Source organism: Globicephala melas, chromosome 9 (genome assembly GCF_963455315.2).
Source record: "Globicephala melas chromosome 9, mGloMel1.2, whole genome shotgun sequence".
Lineage (NCBI taxonomy): Eukaryota > Metazoa > Chordata > Mammalia > Artiodactyla > Delphinidae > Globicephala > Globicephala melas.
The window spans coordinates 53,882,020-53,903,350 of record NC_083322.1 but is presented as its reverse complement, the minus strand read 5'-3'; the positions used below and the strand labels follow the sequence as shown (position 1 = coordinate 53,903,350).

The 21,331-nt window shown below is 40.1% G+C and overlaps 1 protein-coding gene across 6 annotated transcripts in view; it reads right to left on the bottom strand.

Annotated features, from left to right (window-relative positions):
- CDK14 (cyclin dependent kinase 14) overlaps window positions 1-21,331 on the bottom strand; it is a 716,216-nt gene that overhangs the window by 567,377 nt on the left and 127,508 nt on the right. For 4 of the 6 annotated variants that reach the window (XM_070046334.1, XM_070046337.1, XM_070046335.1 and 1 more), the window contains one exon: window positions 8,133-8,164. In XM_070046334.1, coding sequence (XP_069902435.1) covers window positions 8,133-8,137 — 5 coding nt within the window. In that variant the 5' untranslated portion in view covers window positions 8,138-8,164. Of the gene's footprint in view, window positions 1-8,132; window positions 8,165-14,931; window positions 15,076-21,331 lie in introns of those variants that run through there. The other 2 variants (XM_030857337.3, XM_070046336.1) reach the window with 2 other exon arrangements.

Here is a 21,331-nt window from a genome sequence, read left to right as displayed (position 1 = left end):
CTGCTGTACAGCAAAGTGAATCAGCTATACATATACATATATCCCCTCTTTTTTGGATTTCCTTCCCATTTAGGTCACCACACAGTAGAGCATTGAGTAGAGTTCCCTGACAGGGAGCTTTTAAAGTATTACGCAGGAGAATAGCACGATTTGTATTTCAGATCCGTCATTCTGTTGGAATAGGAGGCAAGCTGTAGGCAGGGACGCCAGTTAGAACACTACCACAGTCCAGACAAGAGAGGCTGAATGTGCACTTCAGCAGTGGGAATGGGCATGACGGAGGGAACAAGAACTAAGCCAAAGCTTGGATGTGGGGCTTGGAGGAACATTTAGGATGGTATCAGGTTTTTGCCTTGAAAAATCATGTGGTTGTGAAAGCCAATCACTGAGATAGGAAAGAGAAAAGGTGCATGTTTAGAGAATATAGGAATTAGTAATACAGATGACCCTTGAACAAATCAGTGGTCAGGGATGCCAACCCTCCGTGCAAAAATTTGAGTATAACTTTACAGTCGGCCCTCTGTATCCACAGTTATGCATCCACAGATTCAACCAACTGCATTTGTTGAAAACAAATCCACGTATGAACCAACCTGCACAGTTCAAACCCATGTTGTTCAAGGGTCAACTGTATTTTATTTATTTATTTATTTATTTATTTTTGGTTGCACAGGGTCTTCGTTGCTGCACGCGGGCATTCTCTAGCTGTGGCAAGCAGGGGCTACTCTTTGTTGCAGTGCACAGGCTTCTCATTGCAGTGGCTTCTCTTCTTGCAGAGCATGGGCTCTAGGCGTGCAGGATTCAGCAGTTGTGGCACACGGGCTCAGTAGTTCTGGCTCGTGGGCTCTAGAGCGCAGACTCAGTAGTTGTGTCCCACGGGCTCTAGAGTGCAGGCTCAGTAGTTGTGCCCCACGGGCTTAGTTGCTCCGCGGCATGTGGGATCTTCCTGGACCAGGGCTCGAACCTGTGTCCCCTGCATTGGCAGGCAGATTGTTAACCACTGTGCTACCAGGGAAGTCCCAATGGTCAACTGTTTTTTGTATGCACTGAAATCAAGGTGACTATAAGATACAGAGGGAGAAACATCTAATGGGCAGCTAGATACCTGGGTTTGGAGTTCAGAACAGGAAGCTGAGCCATCCACACTGACGTGAGTATAATAACAGAGCAGCCAAAACCAAGGGACAAACTACTCAAGGAGAGCATGAAAAAATGACCACAGAGCACAGGGGTTTCCATTACGATGGAAGAGACGGGGAAGACTTAACCACGCTCAGAACCTCGGCTGAAATACCTGTAAAGGGGAAGAGACAGGAAACGTAGATAAGAAAGGAAAGAATCAATTACACAAGCTTCTGGAGTGGAAAGGAGGGAAAGGAATCAAGAGGATAGGAGGAGGAACCAGGCCAGCAGAGGAAAAGACACATCCTCCTCTCAGGGGAAAAAAAAGAAGTATGATTAGAGCAAATAAGGTATATATGTAGGCAAGGAGCTGATGTGTAATATTATTGTGTTCTAAGGTGAAGGCTGTTATCAGTTGAATTGTATCTACCAAAAATTCCTATGTTTAAGTCTTAAGTTACCCCAGTACCTCTGAATGTGATCTTATTTGAAAACAGGATCACTGCAGATACAATTAGTTAAATTAAGATGAGGTCACACTGGAGTAGGGTAAGCCCCTAATTCAATATGATTGATGTCCTTATAAAAAGGGGAAATTTGGATACACAGACACTCACTGAGTGAAGATGATGTGAAAACACATGGAGAAGATAGCCATCTACAAGCTAAGGGAAGAGGCCTGAAATAGATCCTTCCCTCACAGCCCTCAGAAGGAACCAAACCTGCCAACACTTTGATTTCGGACTTCTGGTCTACTGAATTGTGAGAAAATAAATGTCTGTTGTTTAAGCCACCTAGTCTGTGGTATTTTTCTATGGCAACTCTAGCAAATTAATAGAGAGGAAAAGTCATCTAGTAAAGGAAGGAGGGGTGGAGGAGGGTAGCTAGAATGTTTGAGGGAAGTGGAAATGTTTCAGCAGGAAACAGCCCAGCCACACAGTGCAAGACTGCGCACAGTTGCCTCGGGTTCCAGCGAAGGCTGGAAATGATAAATTTATTTGCAGAGTGATTTCCTCAAGCAGCTTTTGGCAGCCACTGGGTAAAGAAGGAAAAGATGCCAGGTCAAAATCGAGACCTGGCAGAGTAGATTACAAGCAAAATACAAAGGGGTAAGGCCACTGAGGATACTGTCAAGGGAGTGATATACCATGAGTGAACAGAAAAGGAAATCAAGGAGGGAGGATGGGTTGTGGGACGGAAGAATGGGACAGGGCAGGCAGAGGAGGGGTCCTCTGGAAACTGAGAGCCAGCAAAGAAGAGATAGAGGGAGTATAACAGGAGCAAGAGGGCTAAGGAATGACTGTTACTGAGATTTAATATTTTAGATGAGCAAGTCAGGGAAGTCTGAAGCTGGAACACTGTATACAACAAATACATCATTCACAAGACACTGAGGCCTCCAGTGATGAAGACAGTTAGGGTGAGAAAAGACTGCAACAGCTTCCACCATCCTCAAAAGATGGAAAAGAATGACCAGGAATATCCCCAAATCATATTTGTACCTAACCCCTAGACTTTGGTTCTCATAAAAATCACTGCCGTACTTATCATCTTAGGTATTAGTTATCTCTTTATACAAAATAACAAAGAGGGACATGGACTAGAAACTGAGCTCAACGTACATTGCCCGCATCTATCTCCCAATCTGGGTTGGCTGAATCCGTGGATGTGGAACCCCAGATATAGAGGGATGACTGTAAAGTTCTGTGTGGATTTTTGACTGTGCATGGGGTCAGTGCCCCTCACCTTCACAGTGTTTAAGGGTAAACTTTATGCAGAGACTAAACAACATACTACTGAACAACCCCAATGGATCAATGAGAAAAGCAAAAGTGAAATAAAAAAACACCTTGAGACAAGCAGAAAAGAAAATACAACATATCAAAACTTATGTGATGCAGAAAAGGCAGTTATAAAAGAGAAGGTGGGGAGGGGTAAGGGTAAGCTGGGATGAAGTGAGAGAGTGGCATGGACTTATATATACTACTAAATGTAAAATAGATAGCTAGTGGGAAGCAGCCGCATAGCAGAGGGAGATCAGCTCGGTGCTTTGTGACCACCTAGAGGGGTGGGATAGGGAGGGTGGGAGGGAGGGAGATGAAAGAGGGAAGAGATATGGGGATATATGTATATGTGTAGCTGATTCACTTTGTTATAAAGCAGAAACTAACACACCATTGTAAAGCAATTATACTCCAATAAAGATGTTAAAAAAAAACAAGGCAAGGATGGCCCTTTTCACCACTCTTATTCAACACAGTACTGAAAGTCCTAACCAGAGCAATTAGGCAAGAAAAAGAAATAAAAAGCATTAATTGGAAAGGAAGTAAAGCTTTCACTACTTGCAGATGACATAATGCTAGATATGGAAAACTCTAAAGACTCCACCAAAAAACTGTTAGAAGTAATAAATGAATTCAGTAATGTTGCAGGATACAAAATCAATGTCCAGAAATCTGCTGTTTCTATATACAAATAATGAACTATCAGAAAGAGAAATTAAGAAAACAATCCCATTTACAATTGCATCAAAAATTAAAACTATTGAGGAATAAATTTAACCAAGGAGGTGAAAAGACCTGTACACTGATAACTATAAGACACTGATGAAAGAAATAAATGGAAAGATATTCTATGCTCATGATTGGAAGAATTAATATGTTAAAATGTCCATATCACCCAAAGCAATCAATGGACTCAAATTCCATTGGCATTTCTCACAGAAATAGTATGAACAATTCTAAAATTTTTATGGAACCACAAAAGACCCTGAATAGCCAAAGTAATCTTGAGAAAGAAGAACAAAACTGGAGGTATCATGCCCCCTGATTTCAAACTGTATTACAAAGTTATAGTAATCAAAACAGTATGGCATAAAAAGAGACACATAGATCAATGGAACAGAACAGAGAGCTCAGAAATCAACCCACACATATATGGTCAATTAATGTACATCAAAGGAGCCAAGAATATACAGTGAGGAAAGGACAGTCTCTTCAATAAATAATGTTGGGAAAACTGGGCAACTACATGCAAAAGAATGAAACTGGACCCCAATCTTATACCATACACAAAAACTAACTCAAACTGATTAAAGACTTAATATAAGACCTGAAACCATAAAATTTCTAGATGAAAACACAGGCAGTAAGCTCCTTGACATTAGTCTTTACAGTAATTTTTGGATTTGACACCAAAAGGAATAAAAGCAAATATAAACAAGTGGGACTACATCAAACTAAATAGCTTCTGCACAGCAAAGGAAAACATCAACAAGGCAATTGGATTGTTGAATTTGCCAGCAAAGGAAACCATCAACAAGGCAACTGGATTGCTGAAAGGAATTAAAAGGCAATCCACTGAATGAGAGAAAATATTCGCAAATTGTGTATCCAAAAGGGATCAGTATCCAAAATATATGAAGATCTTATACAACTTAATGGCAAAAATCAATCCTATTAAAAAATGTGCAGAGAATCTGAATAAACACTTTTCTAAAGAAGACATACAGATTACCAAGAGATATAATGTAGAGCGTTGTGACTATAGTTAATAATACTGTTCTGCATATTTGAAAGCTGCTAAGAGAGTAGATCGTAAAAGTGCTCATCACAAGAAAAAAATTCTGTAACTATGTATAGTGACAGACATGAACTAGACTTATTGTGGTGATCATTTTGCAGTATATACAAATATCGAATCATTAACTGAAACTAATATAATGTATTATACTTTAATAAAGAAAGAAGGAAGGTAAGGAGAGAGAGAGGGAGGGAGGGAAGGAAAAGGAAAAATAAATAAATAGTTCTTTCAAACAGGTCCATAATTCTTTTTCTCCTCTGTTCAAAGTCAAACATTTACATACATCTAGAGAAATCCTCTACATGAGTCAGGAAATAGCAACTACACTCCCTCTCCAGGCACTCTGGAGAAAGCCACTCCTTGAGATAAGGAGCCCTCCAGCTCATAAATACTGAGTTAGGAGTTGCCACACCTCCATGCATATCTAAGAAGCTGACCCAGCCTCCAGATTCCAAGACTCAAATCTTAAATGGATTCCAATGGACTGTAAGGTCCTCCAACTCTGACAGGAAAAGTGGAGGACCAAGAAACGAATTCAAGAAAACATCTACCATTATAATCTGAAGATGATCACAGAAGAACTCAGTGACTTCCTGTTCATGTAATCACAGATCTAGTACTCATTTCTGATCTTGGTAAAATTGTAATTTTATGTTGATTGTTTTGTATGCTGCATTTAAAGACAGAAAGCAACCTGAAGATCATGGTTTTACTGATTGGTTTTACAAATGAGAAAACTGAGTCTTGGGTAAAGTAAATGACCTGCACAAATAGCTAGGAAGTGGCAAATGAGAATCCACATTGGCTGATCCTGGGATGAACACTCTCTCTTCATTTGCAACAGATATTCATTCATATTCAATAGATATTTATTGAATATTAACCATGTGCAAGACACGGAGGGACTACAAAGCAGAACGCAGGCAGTCATTCTCTCAAGGAACCTAAAAAATGTGTATTTTAGACAATATTTTTACAGTTTTAATATGCAAATCATCACATGAAGTCTTACATGGAATTTTAGGGGAATACCTGAAAGCAATTCTCCTCAGATCTAATACTTAACTTTGAACTAAATCTTTCCATCCTCCTTGCAGCCCTTCAACTACAGAAGGCAGATGTCACGGTAAGAGCATCAATAATGATGGCGAGGACAAACACAAGGACAATGACAAAACCAAATATAAGACATTTACTGTGTGCCAGTGACTATTCTCGTACCTTTATACACTTAGCTTATCTAATCCTCTCAGTAACCTCAGAAGGGAGGTATTATTACACCTCTATTTTTTATAAAAGGCCTGGGGAAAGGAAGTCGATTGCCCTTGAGAGGGTGGTTGAGTTGGGGTTCACACTCAAGCATGTCTTTACTAAGACTGTCTCTCAGGCTCCTGGCCCTGGGCCTTCCCTGATTAACTGAAAATCACCTGTCCCCCCGCCCCCGACCTCAGTGCCTTCACCTTTGAAATGCTGAAATCGGCCACATGATTTCCAGGGTCCCCTCCAGATGGAACATTCTGTGATTTACTGACTTAAGGTATCTAACAAATCTCTTTCCTTTAGCCGAGGAAGGAAAACACTTTATAAAAGCTAAGGATAATTTTGCCCCAAATTACAAAATCCAGGCCTTCAGCTTTACAGAAGTTTGGGGGTAAGGGAGGGCAGGTAGTTACGGGTTTAACTCATACATTCTTAACTTCCATCTAGGTTCCAGCCTCAGGTGTTTTTGAAAGCTGATGTCACAGCCACGTGGCAGAATAACATACAATCATTAATGGTGGTGTTTAAACAAGACAAAAAGTTTTTTAAATTCCTAATAATGATTAGGAGTCATCTGTAAAAACATGCAAAAATGTATTATAGGTTAAAAGAAAAAAGTAGGATGTAATACATGGGCTATAGTTTGGGTGGGGGGGTTGATTTTGTTTGTTTTTTACATGAGGAAAGAGGCAAGAAGGACATTCAACAGTGGTTGTAATTGGATAATAGGATTTGGGAGTTTTTTTCTTTTCCTTTTCCTTATTTTTTTTAATGTAAACTTAAATTACCTACATAATTAAAGGGGAGACTTTTCCTTATGAAGAGAGAAAAGGTGCCCAAAATTCTCACATTGAATTCTTCTGAGAAGAAAGAAAATACTCTCCTAAAAACATCTCAGTAACACTGCAGAAATTCCAGAAATACAGGTTTAGAGGGGAACATCATTATTACCCACTACAGATGGGAAAGAAAAGACTCCTTTATTGCTTCAGGTCTAGAATCACTAAGTTTCACAGGATGTTTCAGGAATGCTGGCAGGGGAAGTTGCTTTGGAGTCCAGGGACACACAGCTTTGTAGAGCTGGACCCGGGGGAAAAAAGAACAGGTGCAGCAGACAAAGCAGCAGACCATGAGAGCCAAATGTCATGGGCCCCGTCCAGAAATCCCAGTCTGGAGCAGGTTCCCCCTCAGTGCTCTTGCCCTGCACCACAGCCAGCCACATGGCCAAGGGGACTTTCCATGAGCACAAATGTTCTTTCCTCTCTGAAGCACTGCAGCAGAGGGAGGACAGGTAGCGTATTTCATGGAATCTGCAACTGTTAAAACAAATCAAACCACAACCAAACTAATCTATGCTTTCATCAGGCTGCAGGATAAGCACATTGTGTAGATACATCTGTGTTCATACATAAACACTCGATATATATACATATATATAAATACGTGGCCCAGTTTACAACACAGATCAGTGACTGTGGCTTTGGATGGCGACAATCAAACACTTCACTCTACAGCACTCTTGAGAACATTCTGTAAACACATTATTCCTCTGGTGATTCCCACTGATACTACCAAAAACTCAGGAAAGAGTACAATTGAAAAATCACATTCAGAATGTTATTAATTACATAGGAACCCTCTGCCTTTCTTGAACAGGCTTTTTTGCTACTTTGTGGCAAGTAGATAAAGACAGATCTGATATACAAAGAATAGGAAAACTGGAACAGGAAAAGTCAGCTCCTCCTTTGGGAGTCTGACAGACAATATGTGGCGTCAACATCGTATCATACCCTAGTTCAGAGGAGGGCTGCAAGGGAGCCGTGGAGCCCAACTTGCCACAGCTCCAGACATGCCCTGAGTACACACATCACACTGGGCTTCACCAGCACTAACAACATGAGGAAAGCAACAAAACAAAGGCCTGCGGGTGCCTTTTGTTTATTAATTTCAAAAGACACATTTCTGTTAATTGATACCAAAATTCAATTTGAACAGTTATTTAAAAATGGAAAATAACATAATGTAACTAAATAAAGAGATGCCATGGCTTGTTTTTTGTTTTAGGGCATTTTTTTGTTTGTTTGTTTCTAAGTGCAAAGTTGGCACCTACTGACTTTACCTGGCCGTAATTAAATACTTCTAACATTAGATAAAGAAATTTAACCTACCTCATCAAAGGTGTTGTCGTCTTTCTTCAAAGCTATAAAATAAAAGGGGAAAGGAAACAGTTATTGTGAAACATCTCAAAGACACTAAGTATCTAAGTTCTAAAAAACAGAAAAAAAAAACCCAAAGCAATATGGTGTTTTCATTTCAAAAAGTAAAATCGTACCCCAACCTGAATAACAATGTTATGATACAAATGTGAAAACTGCAAATGAGAGAGAGAATTGCACAGCACGCATCTTTGTGAGACACTTTCATAAATATGTAAATGGAACTATCCTCCCGCTGTGGAAAAGAAGTATGCATATCTTTCCTCTATTTCTTCTTTAGTAGGAAAATGTTTTAATGAAAGTATTAAAGAATCAAAAAGTAATCTTAAAAAAATTTCCCCTTAAACTTCTGGTGTTTGCTGGTCTATCATTAAGCATGGTGGCTGGACCTCCCAAACCAGTTGTCAGGAAGACATCCACTCTGCACAGTGCCCGGAATGAGATTTTCATACTGAGAGAAGTTTAAGTTTGATGATGAAAGATCAAGCGTGTAAAATAAGCACTGCAGAAACATAATTCAAACAGTTTCAACATGATAACTATTCTAACAAAGTATCACCAAAGGAAACAATACATGTGGAATATTTTATAGGTACTAGCAAATACTTAAAATTTATTTTAAATATTCATGACTTCAGAATTGAAATTTTATTACTCTAAAGAGAAAGAGAAGTATTTCATATATATAGTTGGCAAACACCTAGTTCCTTAAACCCTACAATTATTTAGAATGTTTCAGATTAAGGAGAATGCACAAAGGAGTGAATTTAGCTGAAAACACAAGTTGGAGAAATGTTTCAGAGGTACAGAATTGTGCATAAGTGCTTACTGGTCTATACTGGATAGTTCTATTCAGGATAGAAGTGCTTGGGTAGCTCTTAAAGCTATGTTCTGACCAAAGCAATGGAAAACAAATAGTTTGGGCAGTTAAGCTCTGAGAGAAGTCCTGTGCCTAAACTGAAGCCATCACAGCAAAGCTTATATTATACCGTCTAGCAATCTTGCAAAGGTTCTTTTCTCTGTGTCATACTATAAATGTCTTTTTAAAACATCAAGAAGTCTGTGGTTGTGGTGATGAGTTAAGGCAGAAAAGGGTAGGTCAAGAGAGATAAAATGTTTCTCAAAGTTTAATTTTTAGTCTTCCCCTTTTGCCTAAGAAACTGATCTTGTAATAATTTTCTCTACTTCCTTCATTAGAGAACCATTTCTTCCGAATGGAAAATAAAAAGACAGATCTTTGTCCAGTTTCAAATGGTTTATCTTGCATCCAATTACTCACCCATATTACATAATGTATTTGACTTAATTTATATTAAATCTAAAATTAAATTATATTAAATCTAAAATTCCCTACTTTGGGGAATTCCCTGGTGGTCCAGTGTTTAAGATTTAAGACTCCACGCTTTCACTGCCAAGGGCACAGGTTCAATCCCTGGTGGAGGAACTAAGATCCCGCAAACTGCTTGGTGTGGCCAAATAAATAAATTAAATTAAATAACCTACTTGGATAGAAAGGTAGAAGATCCTAGGTGATTCTTAATGGTGACATTTTTAATTCACAATATAAAACTTCTAATCCAGAAGGCTTTCTTTAAATATCAGTCAACAATGTTACTAGACTATACCCCTCACTCTCTCAACCCAAGGCGTGTCCTTTAATTAACATACTTGACTAGTGATTCCTTCATAAAATATTAGTGACCTATGTAAATATAAACAAGTTGTTCCATCTAAAAAAAGAACAATTTTTTGGAATAAGAAATGATTAGCTCACTGATTTCAAATACAAAGTGAATTATTGTACAGCCTCATACCTCACTCATTTAACAAAGATTAAGGTAAAACACATTACGTTGTTGCCATGCAAAGTGCAAAGCTACAGCAGCAAGCTTATCATTCACAGCACAGACGTTTAAATATATCTTCTTTACCTGGGACATGATAAAAGTTCTGGAGATTAAGCCATGGGTTTTCCTAAGCAAAGTAACCAGTAAGAACTACAGTTGATAACTTCTCTCAGGGAATTGCAAACAAGGAAGGAAGACCCTCAAATTGAGAGATTAGGAGAGTAGAAACTAGAATGTCTTTAACACCCAGACTGGACTATTTCTCTCTTGCCACCTAAGTCCTGCCAATTCCTCCAACATTCTGGATAAAGGGGTGGGATCTGTAGGTAGAAAGAAAAGGAGGAAATAGAAGGGTCATTGCAGGTGTATTTCCTAAGATATAAAGAGCAGGAAGCCAGATTATCTCCCCTGTACACTATTCTCAAGCCCAGGACACCAGAGGGGAGAATATTTTAAGACCAAGAAGTCTACCCTTTCATTGAACTCTTCATTGCTAGATTGACACCTCACATAGTTTCTTTAAATATTGTATCCTTTCCCTGAACAGCAGTCAGTGGTAACAAAAAAGACCAATTAAAGATATCTTTGCCAAATATTTATCAGGTCATTGATGAATAAACTCTGACCTAGACAAGCACACAACATCTCATTATTGATTACATTCTCTGATTGTCATTAATTATTCATGTAAATACAAACCCACAATTGTCTTCAAGGATATCATGGAATAACAAGCATATTACATTTTTCTGGGTTAACAAAGGGGCATATATTAAGCCATCTAAGATAATCAGATATTCTATTCAGTCCTCTGCTCAGACATTGCTCCCGGCAGAAGTTTTTCCATGATCTCATCAAGACTAAAATGGTATCCCCTCCTATGTTCTTCAACAGCAAGTTATGCTAATCTTCATGGTAGAATGTGTCCATGCTCATTCATTGGCCTGTCTTCCCTTAAAGTCCTTGAGGACAGGGACCAGTAACAATGGTCACTGAATCTGAATGCCAGCACAATATCTAGCACATAGGAGGTACTCGATAATTACTGGCAGAATTAATGAGTTGCACTTCAAAGGCAAAAGGATAGCATCTTACCCTTTGAGATACACTAAAGTTTTGGCATATGAAAACCATGTACTATTCTCTCTTATGAAAGAATCATAAATTCCATTTCACAGTTTTCAAATTAAAATCTTTGAAACTACATTAGGAGAGAATATGGTACAATAGTTAAATTTTGCCTCTGAACCTTTAACCTTACATTTTTCTTTTTGACAGAATGGATTTATCAGGTGACAGCTGGACTCTAAAATTACACTCTTACAGAACAAGGTAACAAATTCCCAAATTCAGTGTAACCACAGCCTCTTCCTTTTATTCAGTTATCTCACAAACTGCATCTTTCAAAGAAATGGTATACGTAGGGTTCATCTCGTATATCGCAGAGTATAAACTTCCTTTCTCTAGAAGATCATCCAACTAAGTGTGAAGAAATGCATTCAAATGAATATGAAGAAATGTCAGTTCGACCTTAATCTTACACGGGATATTACAGAAAGCCTTTCTCCTTCTAGGCAATCATTCAAAAATAAAAAAGAAACAATGAAAGAAAAGAGGAAATGAATTTTAATATAAATTTTTTAAACAATTTCCCATTTGTCTTTGTTTATGCTAACCTAAATTTTAAAAAAAAAGCATGAGACAACTATAGTAATTCCTAATAAGTGAACACACTGACACTATTTAGCAGAAAACCATAAATACTCACTCCTGAAATCAATGGATGACTTTGAAATTCAATTACACCCATCTTATAAAAGAACCATAGCTGTGTTATAGTCACTCCCTGGCAGATGTAGTAAATCAGAGTGCTATGGCTTGAAAGCCAATGTGTTTTTATAATATAGTAATCTCAGATCAGCTGCATTTGAGGTGGGCAGTGACAAAGTTGGCCTGAGCTTTCATGTGTGAGTAAATTAAACATTAGCATTGTCGCTTTTATATAGTTAGAATTATTATTAATCTTTTATAATAATGATTAATCCATAATTAATGAATATCATAGACTTTCAAAAATTGTCCTCATTTTCTATAGATGATCACTAATTTTTCATGGCTAAACAATGATACTGTATATTTTACCATTTAACAAACTACACTTCTGAATCATACTAAAAAAGCAAAATAAAGTCAGTATGTTTATTTCAAAAGCCGGAGTAGATTGGTTAAAGGGAATGAATATACTGAGATGTTGGATTACTCAGCAGGAATAAACCATTCACTCTTTGATCTCCTCATGAAGTACCAACGAAGAAATGAGGAAGATAGGAGATAAACAGAGAAATCAGAAGGAATAATAGCCTCCAATACTGATCTTCACCATGTGACAGATATTGCACTAGATATTTTATGTATTTTATCTGATCTAATCTTCACAACAACCTTAAGAAAACTGACAGATAAGGACTCTAGGATCTAAGGAAATTCTGCTAGTTGTTGCCCAAGGCACACAGCAGGCAAGGAAAATGGGATTCGAACCCAGATCAGCCTAACTCCAAAACCCATCCTGTTTTCAGGTTAGCCACACTGTAAAGTCAGTGGTCACTTCTCTTACTTCTCTTGCTTTCCACCTAGAAGATCCATACGTCAGCATGTTGTAATCACCAATAATGATAATAACACATTATGAACATCTATTGAGTCTTTATTCCATACAACACAGGACATCATATGCATTATTTCACTAAGCGCCAATAACAAAACTGACTTGAAAAACTGAAGCTCAGAAGGTGAGGGACCTGTCCAAGGTCACTCCACTACAAGCGGCAACACCAGAAATCCTAGTCCATCTGACACACAGCCCACACCTTTAAATCCATGCACTTCGTAATCCCACAGTAAAGCCTCAATTCAACAGCCTCCAGCACCTTAAAAATCCTTAAATAATCAGATTGATTGCATGCTTTTTGATTTTACAAATAAAACTTCAAAAAATAAATAGATAACAAAGACTTATTTTCTGTAATGCTACTCTAATGAATCTCTTGCGCTTGTTATACAATCATAATCATTTAAAACCTCTTTATCTCCTTTTACAGTATTCCGGAATGAGATTTGCTATTCGAATCATGACCCTCCATCAATACAAGAAATAATCAGTTATGATCACTTCACTGTACTGTTTCTGAAAGGGAGGAAGTAAAATCTACTAGAACTTAGAAGACGTTTTAACAAGAGTTGTAATCAAAAGGAGTTTCACATCACTAAATCTCTGTAAGCTAGAAAATCCAATTAACTATAATACCCCATTTGCCAGCATTGTAGTTAATCTAAATTTTACTGATTGTCCATCAAAACCTTGAAATTACCTAAACATAAGGAATTTTTATATTAATGTCCTTGGTTTCTTACTGAGATTCAATTGCAATGAATTATTTAACACAAAACTGGAAGAGTTCCAACAGAGTCATTAGCATTAGTAAATATACAGTTAATGCCTTATAGAACAGGGCTTAATGGACTCCAGAACCCGCCTCTGTGATAGTTTGGGTCAGGGACTGAAACATCCTCCTTAATAAAGCACAGCGACTCAACACCTTGCTTTCTCACACTCTTCTTAACTTCAAACTTCATTTGAATGCAGGGGCTCTTCATACACATCCCTAACTCCTAAGAGTAAAATTGCAAATATCCCATACACAAAATAAATAAAACCAGGGCTAAATATTGGTTTCACACCATAACTTTACAGTCATCTTGGGAAAGATTATGTATACCAATATGGAATTTTCAGTTTAAAAACAACAAAGAAAAGTAGGCTAAACATTTTTTTGACTTGAGGAAAGTTTGCATATTTCACGATGCACTTATACAATGATTTTTAAATGAATGGATGGAAGGACAAGGACAATACTCATATGTACTCCAGGGTTTTATTTTAAGGAATTAAGCACCTTATGCTTAATTTCCATTAACACCTTCATTAACATGGATGACATGTTAAACAAGTGAAACAAAGGCTAGAGGCTCCTTAGGGACTCTGAGGGGTTATTTTGTACGATTTTCTTGCTGAAAGCAGTTACCTGTGTAAATGAAAGTTAAGATGTTAGAGAAGATAGCTACCGTCTTAAGGTTAAAAGGGGTTTTAATGGCCAACCCTAGAAATCTAACCACCCATTCCACGTGACACTGTTGTCACCCTGTTATAGTCCGTGACATGGATTTATTCTTAAATGTCCTAAACATTTCTCGGTCGGTTATCTGTCGGTCAATTGGTTGGCTGAGTTAAAGACAATAGCCTTGGTCTAGTAAATGGAAGAAGTTTGGGAGACTTATTCCTAAATGTTCAGACAAGTTCACGGCGCGAATTTCTCTGCAGCAATGGAAAGATTCAGAGGACTCGAGACTGAACGCCCAAATCTCGCTTTCGAGGACCCGAAGTACCGAACAAAAGGTCCCAAGGTATCTGTCCCACTTCTCTTTAGGTTGGATGTGTTAAACAATACCAAGGTACAAACTCAACATTTCACCAATTTCCAAAGCTAAATTATTGACCAAACACCCAATACCAAAGCCTGCGTGCAAAAAAATAGGTGACCCAAGCGGCCGCGCCGCCTGTCCCCGGCGTACGCGAAAGCAGGAGCGCTAGTGGCGAGGAGAGGGAACCCAAATTGTAGGCTTAAGACCATGCACAAATGAACCCTCAGGTCCTGAGGGAAAGAGGTGTCTCTCGTTTTTGTCGTCGCCCTCCCGCAGGTCCTGGGCACTGTTCCCTCCACCCTCCGCGCGCAACGCCCCCCACGCCAGTCCCGGGTGGCCGCTGCACCGCCAGTGCCAGAAGCGCGGGGCCGAGGGCGCGGGCATGGGGGCGCCGGGCCGGGTGCCCGGGACAGCACGCCACTCACCAATGCGGCTGAAACTATCCGACAAAGTTCTCCGCAACTTCTTCATCTTGCCGATCTTCTCGGGCGGCTGCGGCTCAATGAGGTCGCACATCTGGGCGACACGGGGCTCGACCAACTTCCCCAAACTGGTCCAGAGCGAGCGCAGACAACGGCGAGGACGCGCGGCGCGGCGAAGGCGGCGCCTCCTCCTCCTCCTCCTCCTCCTCCACCTCCTCCTCCTCCTCCACCTCCTCCTTCTCCGGCCGCGAGGCGACGCGCAGGGCTGGGGAGGCGAGCGGCGAGAGGCAGGCTGCACTCCGGCCTGGGCCGCGGCTGGACGAACGGGGGCGTTCTACGTGGTGCCGGGGGCGGCTGCGATAGCCGCCGCAGTGGTGGCCCAGCGCCGCGCCGCCGCCGCTGCCGCCGCCCGGCTCATTTTCCCTCCTTTGTAACCGAGAGAAGCGCGGCCGGCGGCCGGCTGTGGGGGTGGCGCGGGCGGAGGCGGGGCGGGGGCGGGCCGGGGACTAGGTGCGAGAGCTTGGGGTCGCCGAGAGCGCGGGGCGCGGGCGGGAAGAGTTTCGGGCGCTCGGGAGAAAGAGCCGCGGCGCGTAACCGCCAGCCGCCCCGCCCTCAACCCCCTCCCGCCGCCGCCGCCGCCGCCGCCGCCGCCCCACCTCCCCCTTGGCCCCCGGGCGCGGGACCCCGGAGCGACCTCGGCCCCCCGCTCGGAGCCCGAGTCCTCTGCCACCGTCAGTGGCCTGCTCGCGACCCCGCGCTGCTCCCTCGGCGCTCGAGGGACCCGGGCCCGCGGAGGGCCGCGAACGGGCAAGGCTGGGAGCGGGCCGCCACTGGGGACCCGGTTCTCGCGCTGTGGGGAGGCCCTGAAAGGAAAGGGGCTGAGCCTAGGTCGTTCATCGTAGTGGTTTTCTCCCTGCTGCGATCGCGTGTGAAAAGAGCTTGTAATTGGGGGTGGGGGGTTGGCCGAGACCAATGCCTCCGGGTCAGGGGAGTGGAAAGGCCTCGGGGATGCGCTCAGGTTTGACGTTGACTTTTTGTTTTTCTTCAGTTTTGCCAAGGAAACTGAAGCGAAAGAGCTAAAGGGAAAGATGGGCCCGTTTCTTAGGAGAGTCAAGTGCAAAAGCAGAAGCGTCAACTGTAACTCCCCAAGGCAGGGCTAGTGCTCTGTTTCCTTCATCCCTCTGTCACACTGAGTGACGGACGGTAATGTAGCTGATTTCTGAAATGAATACCCAGTTCTATAGTAAATAGCAAACAGAAGCCCTTAGTCTATTTACCATTTTTAGAATATATTTCTAAACTGGAAGACTCAGAGGCATAAACATTCTGACCTCCTCGTCCCCTACCACAAAAAAGCAACTTTAAAAAGCGGGGCTGGGGGGAAGCTTTATAAAATCCCAGAACCTACAGTTCGGGCAGCAAACACACATCGTCTTTATTCGGCTAAAACACGATGCAGCAAGCCTCCAAAAGTCAGTCTCCCAGGGGAGAGAGAAGGAAGATGGGGGAAAGCCTGAATGTGTTGATTTGGGGCCAGCAAACTCCTTATGAATAGAAATGTAGTAATCTTGAGTCATCTGGCTGTGTAAGTAAAAAGAGCTTGTGAGCGTGTGACAATGTTGTTTGGTTTAAAGGAAGTTTTGGGGAGTTTATGTTTTATTAATAGATTTTTATCTGAAAACAAAAACTAGCCCCCTGCCTTCCTTAAATTGTGAGGTAGAACACTGATTTGTTCTGCTCTGCACTGAGCACATTATAGGGACTTGATAAATTGCAGCTGATTAAAGCCAGGAAGTCAAGCCAAGTGGGGGCAGAGGAGGGTGGGGAATTCCTCAAGAAAGTCCGTATGACTTAAAATGGATGTTGAGTCCTGGGGACTATAACTAGATATCACTGACAGCACCAAGCATGGCCTCAGAAAGGAAAAAGGTTGACTTTCACCACTTACTCAGGTTAGTTAGGGAGAAAGGTATCAGCTGCTTTGAATGAAAAGACAAAAGCAACCAGTCAAAATACTGATGGGCTCTACCTATCCATCAACAAAGATGAAGAAGTAGTCATTAACTGAATGAACTTTGACAACTATACATCTGTGGCTATCCTATTAATCATATTATTCACTCTGATAATGGCTGTTTCATATATACGTGTGTGTATGTGAGAATATATATAATATATTCATATTCTGTTTTACCTTCCCAGTGTTTAGTATTATTGACCTTTTAAAAGATAAACTTCTGTTTGAATAAATTATGGTATATGCATACTATGGTACACAGGTAAACATTTTCAAAAATGAGATAGATCAATATGTATTGTGTAAATATGTCTAGAGTAAGTGAAAAAAAATTTACCATTAACCCGTTTTCATATTTATAAGAAAAAATTAGACATGTATATGTTTCTATATGCTTAGAAATTTTCTGAAAAAGAAGAGAACAACAAACTGTAAGTGTGTACACCCAGAATACAGTAAGTCCCCTACATATGAACAAGTTCCATTCCGAGACCACATTTGTAGGTCCAATTTGTTCGTAAGTCCAATGAACTTGGGCTTGGAGGAAGAGGAGGTGAGAGATGGTAGAGCTGAAGGATAGTTTGCAATAGGAGATGGAAGGCAAGATGCAATTTCACTCATGCCTGATGTTGACAGCACTGGTTTTGGTTCCTTGCTGGATTCAATTCTATCTACCCTCTTGAAAAAATGATCCAGTGATGTCTGGGTAGAATCTCTTTTTCTTGTCATAGATGACGTGGTAGCACTGGATTGCATTCTGAAGAGCTGCTGCAACCTTCGTGTATCCTCCTATGTTCAGGTCATGTGCCTCAAGGACTAACAGTGCCTCCTCAAATAAAGAAAATCCCCTTGCCATTTCCTGCATCATGAATCTCTTTGGTTCTTCAGTTACTTCTTCTTCTTCTTGTCTCTCTTCGTCCTTTCTCTGGGCCTCCAATTCCATCAGTAAGCTCCTCATGCTGCACAGCAAGGAGTTCAATGAAATCGTCCTCTTACAGATCTAGCTTGAAATAAAGATACTGTACTACTGTACTCTATACAGTACTGTACAGTAAAGTACACAAAAGCACAACCACTTGTAGAGGATGCACACACGTGACAATGTATGCCAGACACATGAACTAACTTACATGATTAGACATGCGAATACATGTTTGCATCTTTGAAAGTTCAGAACTTGAAGGTTCGTATGTAGGGGACTTACTGTAGAGAGACCATTTTCTTTGTACCTTTAAGTATAATTTGAATGTTTTATCCCCCCAAAATGCATTGTTTATAATAATACAAATAGTAATTTAAAACATAAACATAATATTTACTTCATTTTTACCTATCCCACTCCAAAAAAATTTCACCTAATTACAATGGTATACCTTGCAGGAGAAACAGTTGTTAGTAATGGACCAAGTAAACCTTGGCAATTATGAATAACCAACTCCCAGCACATGCTTATCTGCTTCCTTTGTTGGTTATAAATCAAAATGGCTAATTTTGCAAGAAACTGTGATACAAAGAAGGAAATTTTTAACTGGATGCTTTTAATATATGTACACTTACGTTATAGGATTCAACTTTTTTTTTTTTTTGGCCATTCCGCCCAGATTGTGGGATCTTAGTTCCCCAACCAGGGATAGAACCTGTGCCCCCTGCATTGGAAGCCCAGAGTCCTAACCACTGGACCACCAGGAAATTCCCAGATTCAACTCTTTTCTTTTCTTTTTTTTTTTTTTTTTTTTTTTTTTATGCGGTACACGGGCCTCTCACTGTTGTGGCCTCTCCCGTTGCAGAGCACAGGCTCCGGACGCGCAGGCCCAGCGGCCACGGCTCACAGGCCCAGCCTCTCCGCGGCATGTGGGATCCTCCCGGACCGGGGCACAAACCCGCGTCCCCTGCATCGGCAGGCGGACTCCCAGCCACTGCGCCACCAGGGAAGCCCTCAACTCTTTATATGGTTATTCGTTTCACATTTGCCTTCATCTTAGATTGTAAGTTCCCTGAGGGCAAGAGCCCTAGATACAAAAGGTATAATGCCTGTTTCATAGTGGACGTAAATTAAATGTTTGTCAAATGATTAGAGAATATATTGCTGCCACTGAGAAGTAATGTGTTGTCCTCAGAAACAAAGATGACTATTCAGCATCTGTGTGGCATATGTATTTTCAGTGGGAGGATGGATCTGTGCCAGTTCTCCATCTGAACTTCTCATTCACAAGGTTATAGTTTTGGCTGGCCTGAATTAAAGGTGCAGTGTCTGCCTATAAACAGATAAGCTTACCGAGGGGCTGAACCCAGCATGGGTTGAACTGAATCGAATTCATCAATTAAAGCATGTGTGTGTATTAATTAGGCCTAGAGTGATAGCAGCAGTGGCTGGAGACCCAGGACTCATGGGTTTTCGTCCCTACTCTATCACAAAGTGTTGTGTGGCCTTAGACAAATAAGTGATTTACCCACTTCCTTATCTGTAAAATGAGAGTCTTGAACTAGCTGACCTCTAGGGTTATCCATAGCGGCCAAATTCTACGTTGAATGGTGAAATTTCTACTCTCCCAGCTTAAACACTGGGATATATTAATGAACAGTAATTAATACACAAATAAGAGAGACAAGGATCCAATGATAAAAATTATGAGAAATTTAAGATACATTATTTCTATTCATGTTATACATAAATTATGCTTTTCTTATGAATGGATCTTGTCCATATAAGAAAAATAGCAGGCTCATATGCTGGCAGTAAATTTTAAGGGAATGAATCCTAATCTAAATCAGATGAAATATAGAGGATTTGATTAGAATCTAAAGTACCAACAAAAGCAGAAGCAGATTTACTGACCTGAAATAGTATCAAAAGATATTATCAGAGAAAAGAAATCTATGAAAAAATGATGCCAAGGATGTGGGGACTAGAGTTGGGAAGTGAAGTTAAAGTGAAAACATATGTTAATTAATGTAAAATTTTAGAATTTAGCCAGTGTAGATAGCTAAAGATTAAGACATATTGTTGACTGTAATTACTAAAGTGGTAGAAACTAACGTAATTGAATATCCTCTTAGAACTCTAAACAGTTACCCCAGTTAATTATTTTAACACTTTATTTTTTAATTTTCTTTTACTAAATAGAAATCTAATTAGTCTAATTACTTAAATGCAAGCATTTACATTAGAAAACGAGTTCTCTTCAATCAAAATTATGTAACAAGAATTTAGCACTTTACAAAATTCTGTAATATGTCACATGACATACATAGCTATAACTTTTTATGTTGTAGCAACAGGTACTTACGTCAAGACTTCAGATTTTATTAAAGGACAATCTAAAACAATAGTAGAGTACAGATATAAGAAATGAAAAGGACCTCATGAATGGCAGTTAAAATACATAACAGGACAAAAGCAAGGTAAAATATAATGCTCCAAGTGGCCTCTACATTTTGGTAAAAGATAGAACTATCTGAGAAAAATTATTTTTACTTTGAAGAAAGTTACAAAATTACATTAATTTAAAAACGTTAACAGATGCATGATGTTTGCAACTTACTTTCAAACAGTTCAGAAAAAAACAGACATACGTAGAGTGGAAAAGATCAATAGAGAAAGCATACAACAATGATAAAGCCAACAGTACAAAATGTTAATAGGCAAATCTAGGTAAAGGGTATATGTACGTTCTTTGTGCTATTCTTTTTTTTTTTCTTATTAGTCATCAATTTAATACACATCAGTGAATACATGTCAATCTCACTCCCCCAATTCATCACACCACCACCACCACCACCCCTGCGGCTTTCCACCCTTGGTGTCCATACATTTGTTCTCTACATCTGTGTCTCAATTTCTGCCCTGCAAACTGGTTCATCTGTAGCAATTTCTAGGTTCCACATATATGTGTTAATATACGATATTTGTTTTTCTCTTTCTGACTTACTTCACTCTGTATGACAGTCTCTGGATCCACGTCTCAACAAATGACCCAATTTCATTCCTTTTTATTGCTGAGTAATATTCCATTATATATATGTACCACAACTTCTTTATCCATTCATCTGTCAATGGGCATTTAGGTTGCTTCCATGACCTGGCTATTGTAAATAGTGCTGCAATGAACATTGGGGTGCATATATCTTTTTGAATTATGGTTTTCTCTGGGTATGTGCCAAGTAGTGGGATTGCTGGTCATCTATGGTAATGGTAATTCTATTTTTAGATTTTTAAGGAACCTCCATACTGTTCTCCATAGTGGCTGTATCAATTTACATTCCCACCAACAGTGCAAGAGGATTCCCTTTTCTCCACACCCTCTCCAGCATTTGTTGCTTGTAGATTTTCTGATGATGTCCATTCTAACTGGTGTGAGGTGATACCTCATTGTAGTTTTCATTTGC